This window comes from Amblyraja radiata, chromosome 1 (assembly GCF_010909765.2).
Source record: "Amblyraja radiata isolate CabotCenter1 chromosome 1, sAmbRad1.1.pri, whole genome shotgun sequence".
Taxonomy (NCBI): Eukaryota; Metazoa; Chordata; class Chondrichthyes; order Rajiformes; family Rajidae; genus Amblyraja; species Amblyraja radiata.
Genome location: NC_045956.1, coordinates 84,278,729 through 84,304,989, shown reverse-complemented (window position 1 = coordinate 84,304,989; position 26,261 = coordinate 84,278,729). Strand labels below are relative to the sequence as shown.

The window sequence follows — 26,261 nt, the reverse complement described above, 5'->3', positions numbered from 1 at the left end:
TGTCAACCATCCTTTTTGCCCTGTCAGATGCTCTGACCTGCCGCATTCCTCCAGCAGCTTTTCTTTTTGCCTGTGTTTGTTATTGTAGATTAGGAAACTACAATTTAATAGTTTGCAGCATATACATTGCTTTTTAGGTTGTAAAAATCCAACAGTAAGAGTGGTCCATCCTTGAATAAAAAGGAAATTTATGGATCATTAATAGATCAAAGGAAAAGTCTTATAATGTTGCCATTTAGAGCAATAGGTTGGAGGAATGGGCACATTTCAGAATTCAGCAATTCTGAGCAAAGGCCATGTAGAATAAGGAAGCAATTCAGTAAACGTTCTGAGGTTTTCTAAAGATGGGTAAAAAGAAAAAGTTATTAAAAAAAATTAGAAGCAATTAGAGGAATAAAGAAATGAAAGTTAGAAACATTTTGCCTGCCATCACAAAAGATTCAAAATACTTTCCAGAAATCATGTGTTCAAGTGGATGTGGAGCTGAAAGAAATTAGCATTAATATGGGTATGGTTTGAAGCTTTGAGACGAACGATAATACATCTCCCAGGCCAGAACTTTGCAAGGTTTTGAAACAGCTGGTAAAGAAGGTGATGGTTGAGGTCCATAAATTTAATAGGATTTCCCCCTGATTGGAATGGACGGATTTCAAAAATTGAGAACTTTATTTCTTGATATAGTTGATAAGTCAAGTAGAGTATGTCATGTGCACAAGAAAAATAAGGTACCAGTACAATAAAATGCTTGGCAACAACACGGACCCAAACACACACAGTTTTTTCAAGTTAGATTGAACTCGTAGAGCTAAAGGAATCGAGGGATATGGGGGAAAAGCCGGAACGGGGTACTGGTTTTGGATGATCAGCCATGACCGTATTGAATGGTAGTGCAGGCTCGAAGGGCCGAATGGCCTACTCCTGCATCTATTTTCTATGTTTACATTTTACATAAAATTAACCAATTCTGAAAAAAACGACATAAAAACAAAACAATAGGGCAACACTTTGTTTTCTAAAAACACGACCATTGTGGTACATCAATATTAAAAAAGTGGGCACAGTGCAAGTAAAAGATTGAATTTGTTTATAGTTCTGAAAGGTGAATTATGTTGGATATTTTGTTTTGAAGCACCTAAGGGGGACCCAATTAATTTGGTATATATGACTTTTAAAATGCCTTGTTAAAGAACTATACAAGGTCACTAAACAAAATTAGAACACAGGATTGAAGATGGTATCTTGGTGAATATGAGTTGGTTAACAGACTGAAAACAGCAAGAAAGTATGTTATTTTCTGCTTTGGTGCATATGACTGAGGGATGGCATCAAGATCTGTGCTGATAATGTCACTGAGGGGACAAGTTTGCTGATCGTGCAAAGCTAGGTGGCACTGCTGACAGTGAAGCAATGTTTCGGGAGGATAAAAGGATAAATGGGACATGAGAGCAGATTGAATATGATATGAAAATAGTTTGGTAGAATGATTATCAAATGGAGCGATATTAAAAGGTGATGATATTAACGAATATGTGTGTTCTTGCAAATAAATAACAACAAACTTAATATGCAAGGTAGAGAGGGAAATAAAAAGATAAATAGGCACTTGGTCTTTACCATCTGAGTTTGAGGGTGAAAAATTGGGACATCTTTCGGAATTATGCAGGGCTCTGGTGAGACCACATTTGGATAATTGTGCACAGGTGGGATCTTCCTATTTAAGAATGCGGACACATGACAGAGGGGTACAATGATGGTTCACAAAAATGACACCTAGGATGGGGGATTGTGAGGAGATTAAACTAAATTGAGCCTTTATTTCCCCTTATTTAGAACAAAAGTTGAGCTTACTGAAACATACACAGTTCGTATTGGTCTTAATAGGGTAAATACCATAATGGTTTACCTAGGATGGGTATTTAGTACCAGGTGTCATAGACTGAAAGTGAGGGATCAGCAGATTAAGGACTAAGTGTAAATCAATGAAAGGAATCAGATGGCAAATTTAAACAGCAATTTTATGCCAATCTGTTGTCCTAAGTTTCCAGAAATGTTTTTGTCATTGTGTTTATTGTATTTGTGAAGATAATTGTCTAATTTGATATTATATACTTCTAATTGAAAATAAACATTTGTGTCTTAAACTACTATTTTAATTATTTTTTTAGACCTTCCTCAGAACTGTGATCGCAACATTCCTTTAGTTGCTCAGGAAATAATGAAAAGAATGATTCGTCAGTTTGCAATTGAATATATATCCCGAAGTAATCGTGTTCCTGAAACTCAAACTGGATCAGCCGATGAATCTGTTTCTGTCCCAGACGATCCTCCCGCCAACCGAACCCAGAACTCCTTTCACCAGGAGCAGGAGGGACCGTTAGACCTCACTGTGAATAAAAATCAACAAAAATGTTTCCAACAAGGTAATTACATTAATTAGGGGGGGGGGGGGATTTTGAATTTGTGTGTGAGAGAAGTGGCACAGGTGTTTCAGATGCTCAATATGGAAATAGTTTAACATAAAGTTGCCTTTAAGTTACCGTCTTGCCATTTGCAGTTTGGTCTCAAAGCAGTCATAATTGATGTAATGGAAGTCACTGCCTCAATCTTGTTCTGAGTAATTGCAAGGTCAAATTCTAGCCAAAAAATTTACCGTTTGCCCATTGACCTGTATGCAGTTTTGGAAAGCGTTCAAGTAACAAAGCCTTTAATAACAAAATCCTGTCACTTCTGGTCCCTCATTCTTAGCTCAAACAAGCCCTTGGGTCCAACAATTTCATACCAACTTCAAGCAATATCTATACTAAGCAAATTTGCCAACACATGGTCCACAGCCTCCGTAGTGATTCAAGTTCTCACTTAGGTTAGCGTTGGTTTGCTATTGGGCTTAAAATGTGGCATGTCGGAGCAAGTGAAATGAGATTTACCTAGAGTGCATTTGAAATAGAGGCATGATAAAAATATGAATAATTTTATTTCTCAAGAAAATTATTTCTCACTTTAAATATAAAAGAAAATTATTTTTCATGTCGTATGACAGTCCATGAATGCATGAGGTATACAAAAACTACAAGGGACATACACAGGTTAGACAAAAGATCCTTTGAGTTTGTGGGTCAGGGAGTTTGTGGGTCAGGGATAATTGGTAATCTGAAGACATGCTTTATCCAGATAGTGCTTGGGATCTGGAATGCACCAAATGAGACAGAAATTCAACAAAATTTAAGTATGGGTGATTATAGTTTAAATGGATATGGTGGGCTGAAATATCTCTTTCTGTGCTCTGTGACTTAGTATAAGTTAAGAACAAGGGATCAGAAGCAACTTTTTTTAAATTATAATTTCCCTGCTAAATAGAGGCATGATAAGGCATCACGACAGATGGCACAATGGGCTAAGTGTTCGGCTGGCAACCGGAAGGTAGCTGGTTCGAATCCCGCTTGGAGTGCATACTGTCGTTGTGTCCTTGGGCAAGACACTTCACCCACCTTTGCCTGTGTGTGTCCTTGGGCAAGACACTTCACCCACCTTTGCCTGTGTGTGTGGATGTAATTATGTGAAGCACTTTGGGGTCAATGCAAGTTGACTAAAAATGTGTAATATAAATAAAGAAATTTAATTTAATTTAATTTAAATTATCTTGACCACAAAATGGCCCTGATCACTTCAAAATAATGGTTAAAAAGCAAGAAAATGTCAATAGAAAATGTATATACTGAAGAAAAAGCCTTATTTTTGTCTTGAAGTTTTTGTAACACATACATAATAAAGATAGAAAGATTTAGTGAGTTGAAATAGATAAAAGGGGTGAAAATAGTGGTACGTATACGCAGGCTGTGGGGACTTTGTGCAGGTAAGTTGCAGAAACGTAACTGAAGTTGTATATCACAAGATACAGTGCGCTCCATAATGTTGGGACAAAGACCCATGATTTATTTATTTGCCTCTGTACTCCACAATTTGAGATTTGTAATAGGAAAAAAATCACATGTGGTTAAAGTGCACATTGTCAGATATTAATAAAGGCAATTTTTATACATTTTGGTTTCACCATGTAGAAATGACAGCAGTGTTTATTCATAGTCCCCCCCCCCCATGTCAGGGCACCATAATGTTTGGGACATATGGCTTCACAGGTGCTTGTAATTGCTCAGGTGTGTTTAATTGCCTCCTTAATGCAGGTATAAGAGCTCTCAGCACCTAGTCTTTCCTCCACCTTTGGAAAATTTTATTGCTGTTTATTAACGAGGACCAAAGTTGTGCCAATGAAAGTCAAAGAAGCCACTATGAGACTGAGAAACAATAATAAAACTGTCAGAGACATCAGCCAAACCTTAGGCTTACCAAAATCAATTGTTTGGAACATCATTAAGAAGAAAGAGAGCACTGGTGAGCTTACTAATCGCAAAGGGACTGGCAGGCCAAGGAAGACCTCCACAGCTGATGACAGAAGAATTTTCCCTATAATAAAGGAAAATCCCCAAACACCTGTCCAACAGATCAGTGGTGAATCTGTGGAATTCTCTACCACAGAAGGTAGTTGAGGCCAGTTCATTTGCTATATTTAAGAGGGAGTTAGATGTGGCCCTTGTGGCTAAAGGGATCAGGGGGTATGGAGAGAAGGCAGGGATGGGATACTGAATCATATCGAATGGCGGTGCAGGCTCGAAGGGCCGAATGACCTACTCCTGCACCTATTTTCTATGTTTCTATCAGAAACACACTTCAGGAGTAAAGTGTGGATTTGTCAATGACCACTGTCCGCAGAAGAATTCATGAACAGAAATACAGAGTCTACACTGCAAGATGCAAACCACTGGTCAGCCACAAAAATAGGATGGCCAGATTACAGCATTGCCAAGAAGTACTTAAAAGAGCAACCACAGTTCTGGAAAGTTCTTGTGGACAGATGAGACGAAGATTAACTTATATCAGAGTGATGACAAGAGCAAAGTATGGAGGAGAGAAGGAACTGCCCAAGATCCAAAGCATACCACCTCATCTGTGAAACATGATGTTTGGGATATTGTGCCATTTGGCCTGGGCATGTATGGCTGCTGAAGGTACTGGCTCACTTATTGTCATTGATGATACAACTGCTGATGGTAGTATAGTAACTTATTAATTCTGAAGTGTATAGACACATCCTATCTGCTCGAGTTCAAACAAATGCCTCTAAACTCATTGGTCGGCGATTCATTCTACAGCAAGACAATGATCCTAAACATACTGCTAAAGCAGCAAAGGAGTTTTTCAAAGCTAAAAAATGGTCAATTCTTGAGTTGCCAAGTCAATTACCCGATCTGAACCCAATTGACCATGCCTTTTATATGCTGAAGAGAAAACTGAAGGGGACTAGCTCCCAAAACAAGCATAAGCTAAACATGGCTGCAGAGCATCACCAGAGAAGACACCCAGCAACTGGTGATGTTTATGAATCGCAGACTTCAAGCAGTCACTGCATGCAAAGGATATGCAACAAAATACTAAACATGACTACTTTCATTTACATTACATTGCTGTGTCCCAAACATTATGGTGCCCTGAAATGGGGGGACTATGTATAGACACTGCTGTAATTTCTACATGGTGAAACCAAAATGTATAAAAATGACATTTATTAAAATCTGACAATGTGCACTTTAACCACATGTGATTTTTTTTCTATTACAGATCTCAAATTGTGGAGTACAGAGGCAAATAAATAAATGATGGGTCTTTGTCTAAAATATTATGGAGGGCACTGTATAACAGTCTAAAGTAGGAAACAGTAAGCTATTATCTGATTCAATGAAACATGCTAAGATTGTTGGTTAAAGGGGGCATTGTCATTATTGGACAAATGTCAGTGGTTTACATGAATAAATCCAGAGAATGAAGTTTGAATATCACCATGGCAGGTGTAGAATTTAAATTTGAATAATTATATCTGGAATTAAGAAGTTATTATTAATATTAACAACCATAAAACTGCTGGATTGTTATAAAAACCTATTAGTTTCAGTTATATCCCACAGGAAAATAATTATGTACTTTGTGTGGTCGTTGTGCAACTCCAGATCCATTTTAAAAATGTTCTTAGGCAGTTTGGGTGGATGAATAATAAGTTCTAAGTGCTAGTAGCATGAATAAGTTTTCAAAGAAACACATGCAAGTGGATCTACAGGGAAGAGTTTGATCAAGAGTCCAGATTGTAGACATTTTGAGGCATGGGGATAAGGACTTAGTGCGGCACAGTGGCGCAGCGGTAGAGTAGCTGCCAAGAGTAGACCCGAGTTTGATCTTGACTATGGAATTTCTATGTTCATCCTATGACCGTGTGGGTTTTCTCTGGATGCTCCAGTTTTCTCCCACACTCCAAAGATGTACAGGTTTGTAGGTTAATTGGCTTCTGTAAAAAAAAAATGTAAGTTATCCCTAGTGTGTAGGGTAGTCCTAGTGGAGTGATTGCTGGTCGATGTGGATTTGGTGGGCCAATGGGCCTGTTTCCACGCTGTATCTCTAAAGTCTAACGTAAAGACTCCAGCGCCTTGATTGTGGGGATAATCATAGGGCAGGTAGTATTAAGGATTAGATATGTGCTCAGTTATAAAGATCTTGTGGTCAGGCAGGTTGGGGGACCCAAGTGTAGTGCTGGAGGAGTTAATATTTTCAAATTAAAATCTCCATACAGCTATTATTCATCAGCTTGAAGATTTTTGCTGTCTGTGTGCATGAAGGACTAAGATTGAAATGAAAGTACAGAATCTTGCAGTGGTAATCTCTAGATTGTTATCGTACACTTTTCTGTTCTTGTGACGGATAAGGCCAATAGTAGGTGCTTGGGAATGACCAACCTAAAGGTACCCCTCCAAGACACAAATCCTTCTCATTTGAGAATATATTGCTGCTCTTTCATCATCACAAAGTCTAAATACTGCGATTTCTACCCAGCCATGAGGGAGTAAAGGGGTGGGTACACATAGAGAGAAGATGCAGCTGGATATTAAACGATGAGCAAAGGCTGTCAAAAGTGAAAAAATACCTTAAAACAATATAAAACATTTACATGATGCTTACCCAGGACCTTTACACCCATTCTTAAGATTCAGTGAATTGTACAAATTTGGAGACACACTTAGCACTTGAAGCAAAGAGTTATGAACCTGCAGATCATAGGTGGAAGCCTAAGTCAGGCCTGATTTAGGTGTGTTGTTGGTGTATGAGCCATTCCTGTTTCGATTTACCTTTGCGGAGGATGCCAGTGAAGGGGTTTACCTGTTGCTTATTTGTATGTGGATCAATGTAATAAATTGTGCAATCGGGCAGATCCTCCTTAAAAGATTGTGCAATTTGGGCAGGTCCTTCTTAAAAGACGAAGATCCGTCTTGATGGGTCCCATCTGTTGAGCCCAGAGTATGAGAATCATTTTTCCAGGATTAATAGAAAGTTCCATGCAGTGATTTAGTATATAGTTGGAAGATATGTTGATGGGGAGAGTGGAGTTGATTAGTTTGCATAGTTTTGATAGCTTCAAGTGTGTTTTGGAAATAATCAGGAATATTGGAGAGCGGTGCCTAGAGATGACCCATTCTTGATGACAGTCAAGAACAACAGGAATTGCCACGTTAATGATTTATTGTAATGATTCTTTTTCCTGCCAAGCCTTGAAGCTTCTTACAAAATAAAAGTCACAAAATAATGCAACCAGGCCAATAGATGTAGGATGATGAGTCCTGGGGCCTCTGGTGCACGTCTTACTCTAAGCTGTAAAATTTAATACATTGTGATGTAATACATTGTAATGTAATACATTTGACGAGTATAGTATCCTAGTTGGACATTCCTTGTATTGGGAAAAAAAGGGATATAAAGTGGATTCATCAGGCATCTCCATACCCTTGAATTCGTAAAGGGAATCCCATTTTTCGTTTGGTGTTCTCCATTAAATACCTTTTACAATATAGCAGTTGCGTAGAAGTCCTGGTGATATAGTAGTTGTTATTAAAGATAGCAACACTGCCATGCACAAGTAGTAATGATTTAGAAATTTTGTATATTCATCTTTATATCATTTGTCTTTCCGAGATAGGAAACTGGTTTTCATAGAACTTGCATACAATTTTTCTTCAAAGCGGATTGAAATTTGTTAATGCTATTTTAATGTCAGGCATTTCAATTTTTCACCAATATTATGAAAGATTTGATGTATTATGTTTGAAGTGTAATGAATAACCCACATGAAGTCATCTGTTACTATGGAACAACACATAGCAAATGATTTTCCTAGATGTGATGGAGGAGAATATTTTCAGTCAGGTGGATGATTCCTTTCTTGATCTGCACTTACATCATCCTTACTCTCTACATATTATTTAGTGCTTTAAAAGGTGTTCGGTCTTAAAATTGTCCTGATCAGAAAATAAACCTCTTCCTGCCATCCAGAGATGCTGCCTGACCTGCTAAGTTACTGCAGCATCTGCAGTTCCTTGTGCCCCACCTTTTTCTATCAGGTAAAGAGTGAAAACCAGAGTTCAGTTTCTTCCATTTCATCTAGTGAGGTTGTTCCTGTTTAAGATCCTCAGCTTTTAGGTGATATTTAGTCCCCCATCTTCATTTTAATACACATTCTATTTTATTTATAATTAAAGATTTTTCTACTGTTTTTAAATATTTCATGAAATTGACAGTTGCCATCCATAAAGATTATGGCTCTTCAGTATTTAACTGGAATTTCATCAGAAGATCTGAGTTGACAGGTTTTGGAATTTAGTGGAAAGCAAAATGTAAATATTAGTGAAGGTTAAACATCTTATTAGGCTTTTACTAAAGAAAAATTGAACCAACTTTCTGTTAGCAGATGGAGTTCTTGATCTGTCAACAAAGAAGAATAGTTTAGATTCCACACTTTCAACTGGATCTTGTCTGACATCAACCACTACCAAATTATCAGGGTAAGTATTATTGAAGAAATAGATCCAAAGGATTTACATTTAAACCATGAAAACACTACCTTTTTTCCTGGGTTTTTTTCTGGCTTAAACATCATTTTGATCCAGTCACACAATACAATGTTTCTTCATCCTACAGTTTTCAAAGAGTATTACCATTGGGATTTGTTTTTACAGCTGTTGTATTAAAGGAACATTTGTCACGTTCACACACTTCTTAAAAAACAATTGTTTAAAATATATTTGCTTTGATAAATAACCTATGTTGTCAATTGTTTACATGACTCAGTGGTTCTGGATTGTATTTGCATATTTAATTTGTTTCTGAAATAGGATTTTATATATTGAGCGTGAAAAAGCTCAATTTATGGAGGTGTGTACATTTTCTATTACTTTGAGTTTCATAATTGCATAAAACCTTTGGAGTACAGTGGTTGAAAGTATCTTCCTAATGAAAAAGTTTTGATTTGCTGTGTGATCAGTTCTTCATGTTTGGTAGTCTTTATCCAGATATCTCTGATTGTCTGCATGATGTATAAAGTGTTTGGGACATTTATGATTTCAGCATTTGCAAAGCAACTGTTTGTTGTACTGAAAATCTTCATACTTATGAAAGCATTTACCGGAATACTTGTCATTAAGAAATTTTAAAAAGATTTGTCAAAAACTTCAAACCAGATTGGCAAAATTATGAGTGAAGTTAACAGTTTACACATCTAATTTTCATGCATATGGATTTGATTATAAAATAAACAAAATGTCAATGAAAACCACGTGCCTCCACTCCCTGTATAACACTTTTTATGTTTAGAGGTTTAATATTATTTGCCAAGGCTTCTTAACCTTTTAATAACTGCAGCATTCCATCCTCTGAATAATATACAACGGTCAATATTTATAATATCTAGAACTCTAAAACCTTCGTTCAGGAATGATGGCAAGACTGTTGTGATTTTTGGTGTAGAATCAATGCAAAAATATATGAAAATACTAATTAAATCACGTTATTTAGGTAAAAACTGTCCCTCACGCTCATTTTGCCCAGTTGTGGCATTCCTAACCGAGCAGTAAAAACTGAGCTGTAGTTTGCTTATTAGCATATCAACCGAGTTTTGCTGGTGAAGTCATCTGATTATTTCATTCAATATTACAAAATGAAATTTCCAGCGACAAGATACAATACAATACAATACAATACGGTTTTATTCGTCACATTGCACATAAAGTGCAAGTGAAATGAATTTGCCAGCAGCGGTACAATGAGAAAGAACACACAAAAACACAATAAAAATTTAACACAAGCATCCACTACTGCATTCATCACTGTGGTGGAAGGCACAAAAATTGGCCAGTCCTCCATTTTCCCCCGTGGTTGGGACCTCAACCCTCCGCAGTCGCCGCTGCGGGCGTCCAGATGAATGAAAGTCAAGGTAAGTCCTGAATCGGTGCCTCCCTCACCGGAGACCGCGGCTTCAGATTGGTGTAGGCCGCAGGCCTGCGGTCAGTGATTTTGCCGCAGCCAGAAGCACCGCAGACCGCAGGGCCGGCAGTCGAAGTCGAAGCTCCCCTCCAGGGATCCCCAGCGAGGGGCCCCGCTCCCGATGGTAAGTCCATGTCGCGCTCGCGGTAAAAGTTTGCCACGGGCCGGCAGTCGGAGTGGAAGCTTCTTCCTCTCCCGGGTCCCCAGCGAGGGATCCCAGGCTGCAGACGTCGCGCTGGCTGGATCTCTGCAGACCGCGGCTTCAGGCTGCCGCGGGCCAGCGAACGGAGCGCTCCCCTCCGGCGACCCCTAGCGAGGGCTCGCCCGCTCCGTGACGAGAGTCCACTCTGCGCCCGCCGCTGAAGCCCCCGGTCGCGTCTCCAGGAAAGGCCGCACCGATCCTTGCTGTTAGGGCACGGGGGAGGCGACCTGGAAAAAGTCACCTCTCCGTGGAGGAGGCGACCAAAGCGGTTTCCCCCACACCACCCCCCACACAAAACACACAAAGAAACATAAAAACATACATTTAAACACACTAAAAAAATAAAAGTTGAAAAAAACTGACATGCTGCTGGCAGGGCGCCGGCTTGCAGCGCCCCCACCGACCACTTTGAGAGTTTTCTTTTATTTAAAAGCGTATTTTGTCTTTGGATTGTTTTGCTGATAGATTTCTAACTGACAAGTAAACATAAATGCTATTATGTTTCATCTTTGTTGCATAGATGCTTATGTTTTGACGCAGGGACAAATATATTGCCAGTGGATTTGATTGCAATGAACATTAAAACACAATTTCTAGCTGTTTACTGACCCCAATTGTGTTACATGTTTGAGAATATTTTTGAAAGAAACTTGTATGTTAGATCATTTGCACAGTTTGTACTCCACTATGTTGGTGGTTTCTTGTGTGCATAAGGAATGCACAAAAATACTATTTATGATTCTTCCACATTTACAAAATTATTTGTGGACATCTTACTAATGCAGCATCTGAAAACTTTTAAAGTGCCAGAAGTGTCAAATTGCAGTGCAAATATGTTTAGCTAGTTTCTCGTTTCCATTTCTGATGTTTTAAAAATAATATTATAGATTTTTTTCTTGTGAGGTATATTGAAATAAAGGTGCCAATACATATATCCCATATATCTTGTTTTCCTTTCAGACTCTCTTGACAACTTTTATTTGATCATTAAACACTTTAGCTTTGTTGTTTCTTTCGTCGTACTTAAATATTTTGTCTCGGGCACCCATATATTACAATTCACATTACCGACAGAGGTTGAGAATATATCAAAATTAATACAATAATGGAATTTGCCTATTCTCAGCGTATGTGGGCGTAATCATTGTGCTCATCACAGGTCATAGAATGCTGTAGCAAATTGAGAGATAGATTCAGCTATTCTCACATAAATCATTTTAATCTGACAAGACATATAATGCTCCCATATTTTAGAATATAGAAAAGTTAGTGAGTTAAGGTGTGAACCAGGAACGATTTCTTCATCTTCAAGGGTTTGTATATTTGCACCAAATGTGCCACTCTTCAGAGTCAATTGAGAAGGCATTTATTTCACAAGTAATAGCCCTGTCTCACGGTGCGAGCTGACCCACGAGGTACCCCGAGTGAAAGACTCGTGGTTGTGTACGAGATTCCAAGTGTATGATCAAGAGTTTAACTGTTCCCATGGGTATGACAAGTTTGCCGTTTACTTGTCATTTCTGCGATGTTCCAAGTTCGTCACCCGAGTTACTCTTGAGCCAACCCTGAATGAAGGTCTGTTAATAAGCAACTCTTTGTAGACAGATGAAATGACCCCACTCCCCACTTTTGCCTCCCAACTACAGTCCTGTCCCGACCCCCTGGGAAACTGAAGGGAGCGACAATCAACTGGGGGGGGGGCAGGTTAAACAGCTGTGCATGGAGCCCGCCACCGGAGTCGTGTATGACTGTATGGGCAGCCTGAGGGTGGCAGATGCACCCTGCCCGTGGAGTGGCCACTGAGAGACTGCGAGGGGAGTACCTCACTCTGACTGTGATAGGGAGAGACAGAGGCGCGCGCGCATGCACGCGCACACACACACACACAGTGTGTGGAGTTCCTCTGATTGACTGACTGTGGGGGGTGGGACAGAGAAAGAGAGAGAGACACACACACTCACAGGCAGCGTGGAGTACCTTTAACTGTGTGTGTGGGAGAGAGAGACAGAGGCAGACACACACAACGGGCAGTGTGTACCTCCGTCTCTGTGTGTGTGTAGGGGAGAGAGAGACACAGAGACAGTGTGGACCTCTGACTGTAGGAAGGAGAGAGGGTGGGGGAGAGCGAGAGAGAGAGAGGCACAGAGGCAGTGTGATGTACTTCGGCGTGATTGTGGGGGAGAGAAAGAGCGCACAGGACTGAGGGCATTCGGGACCTGATTATGGAGATTAACGGCAGCCACACAAGCAAGCTCCGCTGGCACATCACCGGGGCAGCCCTGGAATATCTCAACCCGCCGATGATGATCCGTGGCTCGGCCGACCCCGAGCTACTGCCTCCTCCCTCCCCTAACCTCCCTCCCCTCACCTTTCCCTCCCAACTCCAGTCCTGTCCCGACCCCCTGGGAAACTGAAGGGAGCGACAATCAACTGGGGGGGGGGGGGCAGGTTAAATAGCTGTGCATGGAGCCCGCCACCGGAGTCGTGTATGACTGCCTGGGCAGCCTGAGGGTGGCAGATACACCCTGCCTGTGGAGTGGCCGCGGAGAGACTGCGAGGGGAGTACCTCACTCTGACTGTGATAGGGAGAGATAGAGGCGCGCGCACACACACACACACACACACACACAGTGTGGAGTTCCTCTGACTGACTGACTGTGTGTGGGTATGGGACAGAGAGAGAGAGAGACAGACACACACACATACAGGCAGCGTGGAGTACCTTTAATTGTGTGTGTGGGAGATAGAGACAGAGGCAGACACACACACAACGGGCAGTGTGTAGGGGAGAGAGAGACAAGAGACAGTGTGGACCTCTGAATGTAGGAAGGAGAGAGGGGGAGAGAGACACAGAGAGGCACAGAGGCCTCGTGTACTTCGTGTGGTGTACTTCGGCATGACTGGGGGAGAAAGAGCGCACAGGACCTCGGTCTATCTGTGTGTGTGGGAGGGAAGAGAGACTAAGCAGAATACATCGGTCTTATTGTGGGTGGGGGGGGGGAGAATGAGAGAGGTGGGGTGGAGAAAGAGACATTGGGGGTGACGTATATACACACACATAGCAGAGTTTTACTGTGTATGTGGGAGACACAGATGGACTGAGCACAGTACCTCGGTCTTACTGTGTGTGGGAGAGGGGGAGAAAGAGACGTACACTCACAGAGGCAGTCTCTCAGCCTGTGTGAGAGGGAGGTCCCGTCCCGACCACCTGGGAAACTGAAGAGAGCGACAATCAACTGCCACGGATACAAATAATATAATACACAAGAAAGGGCAGATGCTGGTTGACAAAAAGTGTACACACAATGCTGTAGTTACACAAAGACGCAGCAGAAATTTGGAAATGTCATCCCGTCACCCATTCTTTCTCTCCAGAGATGCTGCCTGCCCGCTGAGTTAAAGAGTTCCCACGGTAGACTCACGAGACACTAAGGAAAACGCACAGGCCACTACGTTCTTAAAACGAGTTAAAATGTTTCAATTTTTAACTTCAGCAGTACATTTTACTCGTGGAAAACTTTAAACATGTTTGAATTTTTCCAAGAGTTAACAAGTTTCACGGGTACCTGCCGTTAGCGCCACGAGTCTCTAAGTTGCGTCCACGAGTTCTGACGTTACAGCTACGTTAATCGTACGTTATTACCACGAGTTTTAACTCGGGGTACCTCGTGGGTCAACTCGCACCGTGAGACGGGTTTAAGGGTGCTTCATGAGAGTTTCTAAGGAAAAATCTGAGATCTGAACAGGAGCATTTTACCAGGAACTTTGTAATTTTCTATTATTGATAAGCAAGTTATCTTGTTTTCTCCAGAATCACTGAAGTATTGTTTTGTCTTTTAGACTTCCTGCCACTATTTCCTTTGTATCCTTGTTCTCACTCGCCTGATGTGTGGTTAAACACACCTTCCAGCCATGCTTCACCCGCATCCCAGCCTGATTAGTGTACTGTTCCTTTACCAGTCCCTCCACTTACACCATCTTTCGCTTTACCCCAATCCCTATTACATTTTCATTTTCATTTGTATGGGGATCACAATTGGACTTTTGGGCTCTGTGTAATTGTATAATGGTAATTTTTAAATCTTAATCTCAGCTCGAGTGAAAATGCTACAGCTTCTCTAGGCACAATTTTGGGTAAGATACTATTTTTAAGAAACTGTTTCAATTTGATGCTGTGCGACTCTTGCTTGTTAATCTGAGGAGCAAGTTTGATTTTTGGGCATGTTTTATTGATCGCAAGGAATTTCAAAGATTAAAGAATTTCAGATTCCGTCAAATAAAAGCTAATTTGCATTTTTGGGTAGGTAGAAACCCTGGCACAAGAAAAAGAGGGTTAGAATTACTCACCATTTAATCCTCAACCAGGATTCTCAAAAGAAAATAGGCATGCGTCATGGATACAGACCTTTGCTGTGTGAAATATTTATTCCATGCCTACCTAGACAGCCAATAGGCTGACGTGCAGATGCCTGTCATAGGGCATTGCATTAAAATAAATCCAAAGCTTGCGTGGACTACTATGTCCAAGATTTACAGAATGATAGATGCTTCTACAGCCCATACTCCATTTCTTTGCTGGACTTCATCATTAAATCCAATAGCATAGAATGTCTACCTAAGCATTTTTAGCATTACATTTGGGAATCAACTTCCTTGATCCCGTAGCAGTTAGGCCTTGCATAAGATCAGAGATGCCATTCATTTCACTGGAGAAGTCTCGGTTTAGAAAGCGGAAAGATCATTTTACAATTATTTTACTTGTATTTAACATATATTGATTAGTTTTTGTCGTTATTTTCTATTTATTTAAATTTTTCATTATTTCCAGCAATCAATAACCTTTAGATGGTCTCTTGATTATCAGAGACACTTAATTATTTTTTAATAAAGGCCTGAGATGTTTCAAATGATGACACAGCTTTAGCCAGCTTTCTGGAGCAGGACCTCAGTACAATGCCAATGATGACCTATTTGTTGCTGACGCTGCACTATGCTACTATGGAACATTAACAAAGTTGACCCCTGCATCTGGGGAAAGTAAAAAGGAGGTAGGTGGGAACAGTAGGAGCACAAAAGTAATTAGCTATCAATCACATTTTGCTTGTTTAAGAACAAAAGTGATATTTAAAACAAGTTCATGTAATGGCCCTTACAGCCCCAATGTTGATGTATCGATGTCTAGCCCCGTTCAAAAAGCTGAAATAATCGATTCTCATATTACTACAGTTTTAGTGTACTTGGGTTCGATCTAGAATTATATTTCCTTAGATATAAACACCATCACTATGTATTCCTGATAACAGCATTTTAACAGAAAATAGTTGCTTTTAGGAAAGACGGTAACTAGAACGTTTTAAAAAGTAGACCCACACTACATTCTGAGCTTGAATTTAAATCTGAACTGTTGTCTTATCAAAAATGGAAAATAGCCTATATTCATTTATACTCTAGGTTTGGTAAAGGTCATATAGAGAATTCTTGCATACTTTCCCAATGGTACTTTACATCGATTTTATTTATGTGAGTACAGGATCAGGATACTTGTCATGGACTGAGGGGTACTTTGCACCCTTGCCTTCTACTTAAGCCATTAGTTTATATTCAATTTATAATGTTGTGTTTGGTTACATTCTTTTCTAATTTTTTCTCTGGTAATTAAAACTTGAATTTTCGAGTCTTTGCCTTCATTCATTATGTTTGCCTTTAGCCAAGAAAAATTAGCTAGTTTTGTTTACTCTGGAGCAGATATTTAAATAATTTACTGTTTACTGCCTTTAGTTTTGATAATTTTATAGCAGATTTACACAAAGGGCAGTTGATCAGAATACATTTGCTTATTCAGTTTAGATCCATTTTTGGGTCTAAATATAATTTAAATGGAGCGGACAAGAACAATGAGGCTCTGCCCCCAGGTTTCCGACTGTCAAATCTGCTATTCATAGCAAATGTTAATGTTTTTGATGTTCATAAACTTTCATCATTACCCAAGATTCTGCAAAAGTTAAGCAAATTGTATCTTTTTCTAATTATTTAAAAGAAAACTGTGAATAAAGTTACAATCAAATGCATATAAGCGTCATTGATTTCAAAGGGCTCTCTCCATTATCGCACAATATTACCATAATGCCATTTAACAGGTACAAACTCAGGCAAAGAAATGGAAAATCCGTGGAAGTTCATGCTGCTCTGTTCTCTCCGAGATCTCAGCAGAAGATTTGCCCCCTGTATTTCATATCTGTTTCATAAATCATTGACAAACCTGCTTAACATTGTGGTTCCTTTAATTTAAAAAAAGATTGTTTTGAGAATGAGAATAAAACAAAGGCATTGCGCAGAGTTAATAACATCTCTGAATTATTTTCACAAGTTCAACTTCAACATATAGGACTAATTAGGACTCTTGGTGTATTAGCTATAACTATCCTATATGAAATGAACTGTGGCAAGTGATGCATGTCAGCAGCAGCATGGGGTGCAGGTCATCATTACAGGGCAAATATTTCAATTCTAAGTTCTTACTGTTGGGAACTGGATTAATGATTTTTTTCCCCTTTTTTAACTGTTAATTTTACTTGGAACATTTTAAAGGCGAGGGCAAGATATATAATTTAACCAACAAAAGTTTCTGGGGTGGCAATTACTAGGACATAGTAGTAGCAACATTTTGGGCAATATTTATGGGGTGTTAATGCTGGGACTGATGTCAAAATTGGAAGGTCTTCTAGGACAGCTCTTAAGCAAATAGAGCCATGGAAAAGAGGTGATGAAGGGGAAGGGGGGGGGGGGGGGGGTGGAGTTGTTACATTAGTAGTTAAAGGAGATGTTTTGTTGTACAGTTGAGAATAGTCAAAGGAATGGAGACGAAAAAAATAGCAGGGCGGTGTCACTGTCAAACATGGATATTGAGGAGGAATGATGTGTAGGCTTTATGTGTGAACCACCCACATACTACATATCAAAATGGGCCCCATTCCAGGCACTTGTCCTTCAGTGGCTGGTGCAATTATCGTCCTCAACCAGCACCTACCACTGGGAGATGTCAGCATGATTAGATCGGAAACAGTTAAACTCACTGTCAAGCCAGTATGCTCTAGATAGAGCACCTGATTCCGAAACTTCACTCAAACAGTACACATGAAGATAATGACAGAGAGATTAGGGTGGGAGAATCAAAGTGGAGGATAACTAGAGGCGCATAGTAACGCTGTCAACTCATTAGTGGCAATCAGCAAAGTGATCACTTAATCTACATTTGCAATGCAAGGCAGGCTATCTTAAGCAGTAAATAATAGTAAATTAGTGGAAGATGTACATGTCGCTATATCTGTTAGACAACTTAAATGAACTGGCCTTTATGTCTAGTTACAATCATTGTAATGTACTCCGGTTTTTGCACACTAATGTAACTAATTTATATTGACACTTCTGGCACTTAAGGTATTTCTAAGCAACCTCTGAGAATGTTGTACTTCTAGGACTATTGTATTAATATTTGAACACTTGTAAAAACTTTGTGTGCCTTTCTTTTTTTTTTTAAAAAGCAAAATGATTAATGTTGTTTTACTGCAATGGCATATGGCCAAAACCAAAATTGGCTTCGTTATCTGTTAACTTGGATGTGTTTAAAATTATTAGTTCTAAAATGTCACATTTGGATTGTCACTGTGAATTGTTATTGTGCAGTGTTAATGTGGCTTGTGCTTTATGTTTTGTGCAATACTTTGGGAAAAAGTTCTTAGCATGTTGTGATTGCAATACCCTGCCTGGAAACAAGAGGGTTGACTCTTTTATTACTTGTTTAGCGGTAACGTCACATTTCTACTAACACATTGCTTTAGGACTTAATTGAAAAGGACATTAATTGAAGCTTTAAAACTGTGAAAGTTGTATTTTTGTTTTGCAAGCAACTATCACAAGATAACAACTTCAAGAAACATTAACAGAAATATTGAACTGTAACACAAAACTCTTGCTGAGACTGCTTTAGAAGTGCAATCAAACATTTGCACTGCCCACCAGAACTGTAACCTTTTGCAACTTTGAGCAATATCAGCCAGAACTCAAAGCCTTAAACAGTGAGAGAAGCAGTGATGTTACCCAAGCAAGCCTGTAATAAAGGAGTGGACCCTACCCTTCCATAGCTGTGTGCCAGTCTCATGCGTCAGCTTACCATCGTTTCATTCCATCCATCCTAGGAGACTACAGAAAAACACTGAAGAGCACGTGAAACGAAGTGCTGAATTTGCAGATGGTTTGCTTTCAAAGGCCTTGAAAGACATTCAGTCAGGGGCATTGGACATGAACAAAGCAGCCATACTTTATGGAATACCTCACCAGACTTTACTTTTTCATTTGGATGCCTTATCAGGAGGAGCAGCACCATTGAAAAGTAAAACAAGAGACACCAGAGAAGGTTGTTTCTCGAAAACCTTTGGGGAACCTAATGCTCTTCTACAAAAAGTTGCATTATGGGCTAGAGCTCAGGCAGAACGTAGTCCTGATCAGTGCAGCACATACCGAAAACTTTCACATCTAGAAACCTCAGAGTTGAAATTCCCCACTGCTTCCAGTTACCTCCATCAGTTAACCCTGCAAAGAATGGTTACGCAGCTAAAAGAAAAAGATGACAACCTTCGTAATGAAAGTGTTAGTAGCTCTCTTGTTCAGTTAAAAATCCCTCAGGTACGAGCAAATGCTGTGCCCAAATCCCAGTCTGACAGCTGTGGCCTCCTCGATGTTATGTACCAGGTATCAAAAACCTCCTCGCTGCTGGAAGGATCAGCTCTTCAAAAACTCAAAACTATCCTGCCCAAACAGAGTAAAATTGAATGTTCTTTCCCTTTGACTCATTCTAGTGTTGATTCCTACCTACTGCATGGAGACCTTTCTCCGCTATGTCTTAATGTAAAAAATGGCACAATTGATGTGCCATCTGAAAACGATAGCCAGGATCATATTAGCCTAAAAGACAGTAAACAACCAAGAAAAAAGCGTGGCCGCTATCGGCAATATGATCATGACATTTTGGAAGAAGCTATTACCATGGTAATGAGTGGAAAAATGAGTGTCTCTAAAGCACAAGGGATTTATGGTGTACCTCACAGCACTTTAGAATACAAAGTAAAAGAACGATCTGGGACACTGAAGACACCTCCGAAGAAGAAGCTCAGATTAGCAGACACTGGGTTATTCAGTATGACAAATTCAGGGACAAGCAGCTCCAAAAGTAGCAACAAGTCTACATAAATCCTTAAGGGATGTAACTCAGATGGACTTCACCATACAGTAAATGCTATTTAAATAGTATTGTAAAACCACCCTTTGGCCTTCAGGCAAAGCATAGTTTCAAGCAGGGATCTGACTGCACTACAAAAGGAATATACTTGGGTGCAGTCATATTTGCTAGTTCTCATCTTAATGCTCTTGTAGAATAATACTGATTGATTGCGTTTAGAAATGTTGTAGTAAGAAAATTGCCACATTGTGTGTTTTCATTAATTCGGTTGAAAAATGCAAATAGCAGTCAAACACGGCATTATTTTATAGGATGGGCTCACTGAGCCCAAGTCAGGAATAGAAATGAACTGACCAGTCTTACTACCTAAATTGGGTAAGGAAATTCAAATGTTAAGTACAAAATCAACCTGCCAATTGAAAGGTACAGTAAATTCATAAATCTTAAGATAAATGTAAACATGTTTTAATCAATGAAGATGAAGGAGCACATGGTGTGCTACGTTCAACTCCATGCTATTGTGTACAAGTTACGCAATTCCAATTATTTCAAATTGTGTAGTAACAGACATTTATTTCACTAATTTTAAAGTGCGATGTGTTGAGAGTGCCAACACAGGCTGATTAAAACATAGTAATTTTTAAGAGCTGTAAAGTTCTCTACTAGGTAATCGGCCCTGTTGGCAAGATATGTATTTATTTCATTTGTGAGGCTATGGTTTCCTCCTTTTGCCACGTGATTTCCCCAGTCCACTTAACTATGTGCTACTTTGCAGGCAACAATCCGCTCTCAAGTTTCGTGCCCTCCACTGGCTGACTTCACCGAGATCATGAGAAGACATTTCTTCCCTACCCCACTCCCTATCTGTCCCCCATCAGTCTTGCATGGAAACATAGTGGATGAAATTGGCATTTTGGTAAAATGGGAAATTAGCGTTTCTGTATCCATGCTTCAAGCATGATGCTTCAATGCCCAATATTAACAAATAATGTTTAAAATTTTCATTTTTGGACAGCTTTTATTAACCCACGATAATTACTTATGAGGAAACAGTTTTTAAAATCACATGTCTCAAAAAAGAGAATTCTTAAATGGATTCTCCAATTTTTTATGGGATATATAAAAATGAAAATTTGAAAAATTCATAATTTTGTTAAGATGGATAAGCTATAGGTGCGAACATAATGACTAACAAATTGATAGCACTGTACAGAGCATGATGCATAAGATGCACTGAAGAGAATAGTATGTTTTATTGCTCTTAGTCTGTATTTAATGAAAAAACGTAGGAATAGTATGTGATAACAAGGTTACATTTTTCACACTCCCATGGCAAAATGTTACTAACTGTAAACTTACCTGCTGCTAAGTTAAGTGTGTCCTTGTCAGAGACTTAGATGCTTCAAGTTTTACAAATATAATCCAACCATTTCAGTTCTGTGTCCACACATCATTTTCAGTACAAAATCAACAACTTTTTCTAGCTTTGCAAAGCGAATCCATTCATTCAATTTTTGTTTATCATATACATTATGATTTAAAGTACCAAATTCAGCTGTTACACTTGATAGATTTAATAGAAACAGTTTATGAATGCAGGGAGTCTGTGATCAGATAAGAAAAGCTTTGAACAGTTTTAAGTCTCGTGTTAATGATAGAGTTTTCCAATTTTGTGACTTAGAATAGAGATTTAAAAAAAAAAGCTTTTGTGTGGATTTGGGTTTAAGGTCGTGCCTTCGTAGTTCATACTGAGGCTTTTGGAACAGTTAATAGAAGCCATTCAGAATTTTAACAATTAGATGATGTTACCTTTCCTTGTTAAAATCTCTTGAATAGTATGAAAGAATGGGCTAACTTTGCTTTGGTCATATGGACATCTCAGCATTCAGCTAACTTGCCATAAAATCAAAAGTGACATTGTTCAGTTTAGTGATTTTTTAAATTTGGTCTCAATTTATGTGCAGGTATTATAGTAGCCCTTTATGATATGGCTCCAGCTTTGTACTTGGGATGTCACGATGCTATGTTGTCTTGTAACATGGATGGTTGTTTGTTCTCATATTCCTTTAAATCATTTCATGCTATTTTATATTGTATGTCTCTTAGTAAGTCCAACCCAAAACATCATCTTTTCATTTCTGTCTGCAAATGCTCCTGATCCACTGACTCCCTCTAGCTTATTTTCCCTTCATGTGTCTATTTGTAACTTGAATTAAATAACTGGAAATGTCTCTCATTTGCGGTCAAACATATCAATGGCATTTCAATTTTTATTTTCAAAGCAAAAATATAAAATAACCAAGAAACTAAAGAGTTTTAGGTTAAAAGGGTTACTGGCATTGTTAATTGAAGTACGTTATCAAAATTGAATAAAACAAATGTCGTGGTTTTACATTTTTCTTAACTTTATGAGAGCTTAGCCTTTTGTAATGTGTAAAACACAGGTTTTTGATTATCTTTAGTGGTAGGAAAATAGATTTTCGAAACACTACATGTTTGACTACTGTGCCACTATCTGTTTTTAATTAAATTTCCCCATAATGTTAATATCGTGACAACCAACTTTAGTACTTAAGAATGTTTCTGAAAAAAATTTTGTATTGCAAAACAGTGCCTCTGTTTTTAGAACTACTGCTCAGTAATGTTCAAAACCATTTTCTGGTAGATAATGGGGAAATTTTATATTGTATATTATGTTTATTAAAACTAATTTTTAGTTTACAGTAAATACAGATTTATCACCTGTTTATTTTCAAATTGCAGTGCAGTATTTCCATTATCTCAGTAATATAGCTAAACTCTGTGGCTGCCTTGATTTTAAAACTTGGTTAATGTAAAACTGATTTTAGATGATTAGTTATATTTATGCATAAATCAATTGCACTATATTCATGAATTATTTATTACAATATTTTCTAATGAAAACAATGTTATCTGGACAATGTGTCTTGTGGTGTTATACATTTACTGTGATTCTGTTTTCTTATGATGTGTTTAATAATCCTCAATCTGTACAGATTTCAGCTGTTTTAATTGTGTTTATAGGTTGTAATTTGTAGTAAAGCACTGATGCTTTTGCACATAAAATTGAAAATGAGTAAAATGTGATTGTTGTCTTTTTTATGTACAGTAAATTGTGAAGTTTTGTCCGCCATGTTCTTAATTTTGCATCCAAGTATGCAGAAGAGAAATTAAGTGTTGAAACTATTTAACATGACTAATACAAAAGTTTCCTTTTTCTGTTGTCCAGTTGTACTAACCAAAGTACTTCGATAACAATAGAATCTCATTGCACCGTGAGCATTGTTGACAGAATGCACGCAAAAGCCCAAGTATTTCACTAGTTTTTGAAACATTATTATAATTTTACAAGGAAGTTATAGAGGCATTCATATATCAAAGAACACCTACAAAAGTTTTTTTTTCAAAAACTCATCTCGTTTTTTTTTGTTTCTGGTTAAAATTGAACAAATTGATTTGCAATTGTAGATAGTTGGGGGGTGGAGGCAGTACTCAGTGGTCCAAATAATGCCCATCATTTAACTATTCTGTGATTTTAAGATGAATAATGGTAAAACCCATGTGTAGGAGGTACTGAATCAGTGTCATGGTTTTATTTTGGTGTAAATCCCAGAAATGGTCCATTGTTCATTTCTGTGAATTTCCATGATTTCTCATGTGCATCGTATTTCACTTTAGTCAAATATTTATATTTTACAGTTAATGTAATGTTTGTATTGGAAACTGTTAATACGTTTCAAGATGGATTGTGAAAAAGCATGTACGTATATAGAGATGCTAATCTACAACCATGATTATTAAACTAAATACTGAGATGGTAGAAGAAGAATGTATAAACAGGCATATTGTTAAATATGGATTATTTTTATATTAGGGGCAGTAACAGACTTTTCCACCTCTTGAATCCGATATACTATTTAATTATGTCATGACTAACAAGTAACTCGATTTCTCTTTATTCCATAATCCTTAGATATCCAAATCTAGCAGAATCTGCCCAACTCGCATAAAATGTGCATTGTCTCTACATCTGCAGCCTTTTACGAGTTTCCTCTGTGAGAACATGCTTTCTCATATTGTTCCTGTCTCTAGGTTTATCTGCCCTTATTCTGAATTTCCTATCTGAAGAACATGGTTTGTCCATATCTTCTTATCTGGAGAAAAGTTCAACTAATTCAAGGTCATCTATCTGCAAAATGTGAGGGTGTTATAGTATAACTTGACAGCAGGAGGCATTTATTCAATTTTGTCCATGTAGGCCAATAATGGAGCTGCTTGCATTACTCCTATTACCAATATATTTTATATAACCTTTATGTGGTCAAATGCGTTTTCCATGTGATGAATGTTTCTTCCACCATCATCACTTCAGCAGTGAATTCCAGATCTATAGTATTTCACACTCCAGCTGTTCTCTGGGTAAAGCAAATACGCAAATTATTTCTAATCCTTCTACCAATTAATTTAATGGTACACACTCTAATAACAAGGGAAGTAAATGATTTTCACTCTCATAGGTATTTCATAATTACTTATCACTTAAGCCTCCTGTCAGTTTCCTTTGATCTAAAAAAAGTCCAGCCTGTCCCTGGCTGCATCCTTGTAACTTTTCTCTAACCCACTAATGTGATCACATTCTTCCAAATTGATGACAAGAACTCCACTCATGCTGTATCCTAAATAATGTTTTGTACAGTCCAAGCATGATCACCCTCCTCTAATGTCTCTCTGCCTTAGCTGATCAAGGCAAGTATCACTGATGATGTCTGCATTACCTTATCAGGATCTTTGGATGTGTATTTTGGGATCCATTTATATGTCTACACTGTTTATATTTCCTTCAACTTGTTTGCCTCCCAATTTCATTACCTCACACTTCAGATTGAAATCCATTTGCCACTTGTGTATTCCCCAAAGCAGCCTATTCTTGTCTGTTCATATTTTTCTGTAGCCAGATACCTTTTTACTGTAATTCATGATTTTAGTTTTGCAAACATAATCTTCATAAGTCATAGAAACAAAAGTAGGCAAGGCTGCCCATCGAGTCTACTTCACCATTCAATCATGGCCGATCTATTTTTCCCTCTAAACCCCATTCTGTAGCCTTCTCCCCATAACCCTTGATGCCCTTACCAATCAAGTATCTGTCAATTTCCGTCTTTGAAATATCCAGTGACTTGGCCTCCACAGCCGTATGTGGCAATGAATTCCTTAGCATCTACATTTGAGTTCAAATCCTTAATGAATACATGAAAAATAAAAGACAATAGTGGTCTTCTTCTTCTTATCGAGTCCACACACAAGATTAGAAGTTGTTCAGCCAGAGCTGAACACACTTCTCGGCATCTGCACAATGGTGTCTATCTTGCGCTTCTTGTGCTTCTTGTGCGTGGTGGTGGAAAGATTGGTTGAAACAGGGCCGCGACGTGAACGCTCTTTCCTTGGCCCCACAATAGTGGTGAACCATGCAGAATTTCAAAGCACTCAATACTCTAATCACTAAAACTCTTATTCACCATTCCACTGAACTGTATTTTTGCTCTAGGTTATCTCCACTTAAATTCCAGATGCTTTTATTTTCCTGATCATTCTGCCATATAAAACGTTGTCAAATGAAAAAACATAGATGGAATGGAATTAGTGGTAAGGACCGAATTCCACTCCATGAAACAGACATACATTGCTTGATCTTGCTGTCATATTTAATCATAATTCAATGGAGAAATAAACTGAACACAAAAAAGATTTGTACAGAAAGATAATCGATAAACATTAAAAGTTTATGAAAATATTATAGTGGATAACATAAAAATAAGTCAAATGTATTTTAATGTAAAAACATGTACGATGCCCAAACAAGTGACTACTTCATACAAACAGAAACCATGGCTGAAGTGCTGAATTTTACATCTGTCTTCATCAAAGAGGTAGGCTCTAAATAGGTAGAGTAGGAAGTAATAGTAAGATTGGAAAGAGTTGGGAGAGGAAATACTTAAAAGATTTTCAGTGTTGAATGTAAACATATTACCCACTCTTGATAAAATACATCCTTAGTTATTAAGGGCAGCAAAAATGGAAATAGTAGAAACTCTTGGCTCATTCTTCTAATTCTCCTTAGACACCAAAGTGGTATGAGACGATTACAAAGATTGAAATCCCGTATTAAAAAAAAGTTGGCAATTAATGGTCAATCCGAATAATATCCATTGTTGTGAAGTCAAAACCGGCAGGCCTGATTGTCAATTAGAATGTGCTTTATGGTGAATGTATTGTGATTCATATGTAAACAACATTTCAGAAAATCGACCCCTATAGCATTTAAGGGGCAACTATTGCATAGATAACAGCTAAAGGGCATAAAGTAGATTGGATAAGCAGGGATAGTAGACAATAGGT

At 38.4% G+C, this 26,261-nt stretch overlaps 1 protein-coding gene across 14 annotated transcripts in view; it reads left to right on the top strand.

Moving 5' to 3' along the window:
- lcorl (ligand dependent nuclear receptor corepressor like) overlaps positions 1-26,261 on the top strand; it is a 122,810-nt gene that overhangs the window by 63,438 nt on the left and 33,111 nt on the right. For 9 of the 14 annotated variants that reach the window (XM_033026122.1, XM_033026112.1, XM_033026098.1 and 6 more), the window contains 2 exons: positions 2,166-2,420; positions 8,834-8,930. In XM_033026122.1, the coding sequence (XP_032882013.1) occupies positions 2,166-2,420; positions 8,834-8,930 (352 nt within the window). Of the gene's footprint in view, positions 1-2,165; positions 2,421-8,833; positions 8,931-18,804; positions 22,943-26,261 lie in introns of those variants that run through there. The other 5 variants (XM_033026169.1, XM_033026159.1, XM_033026104.1 and 2 more) reach the window with 5 other exon arrangements.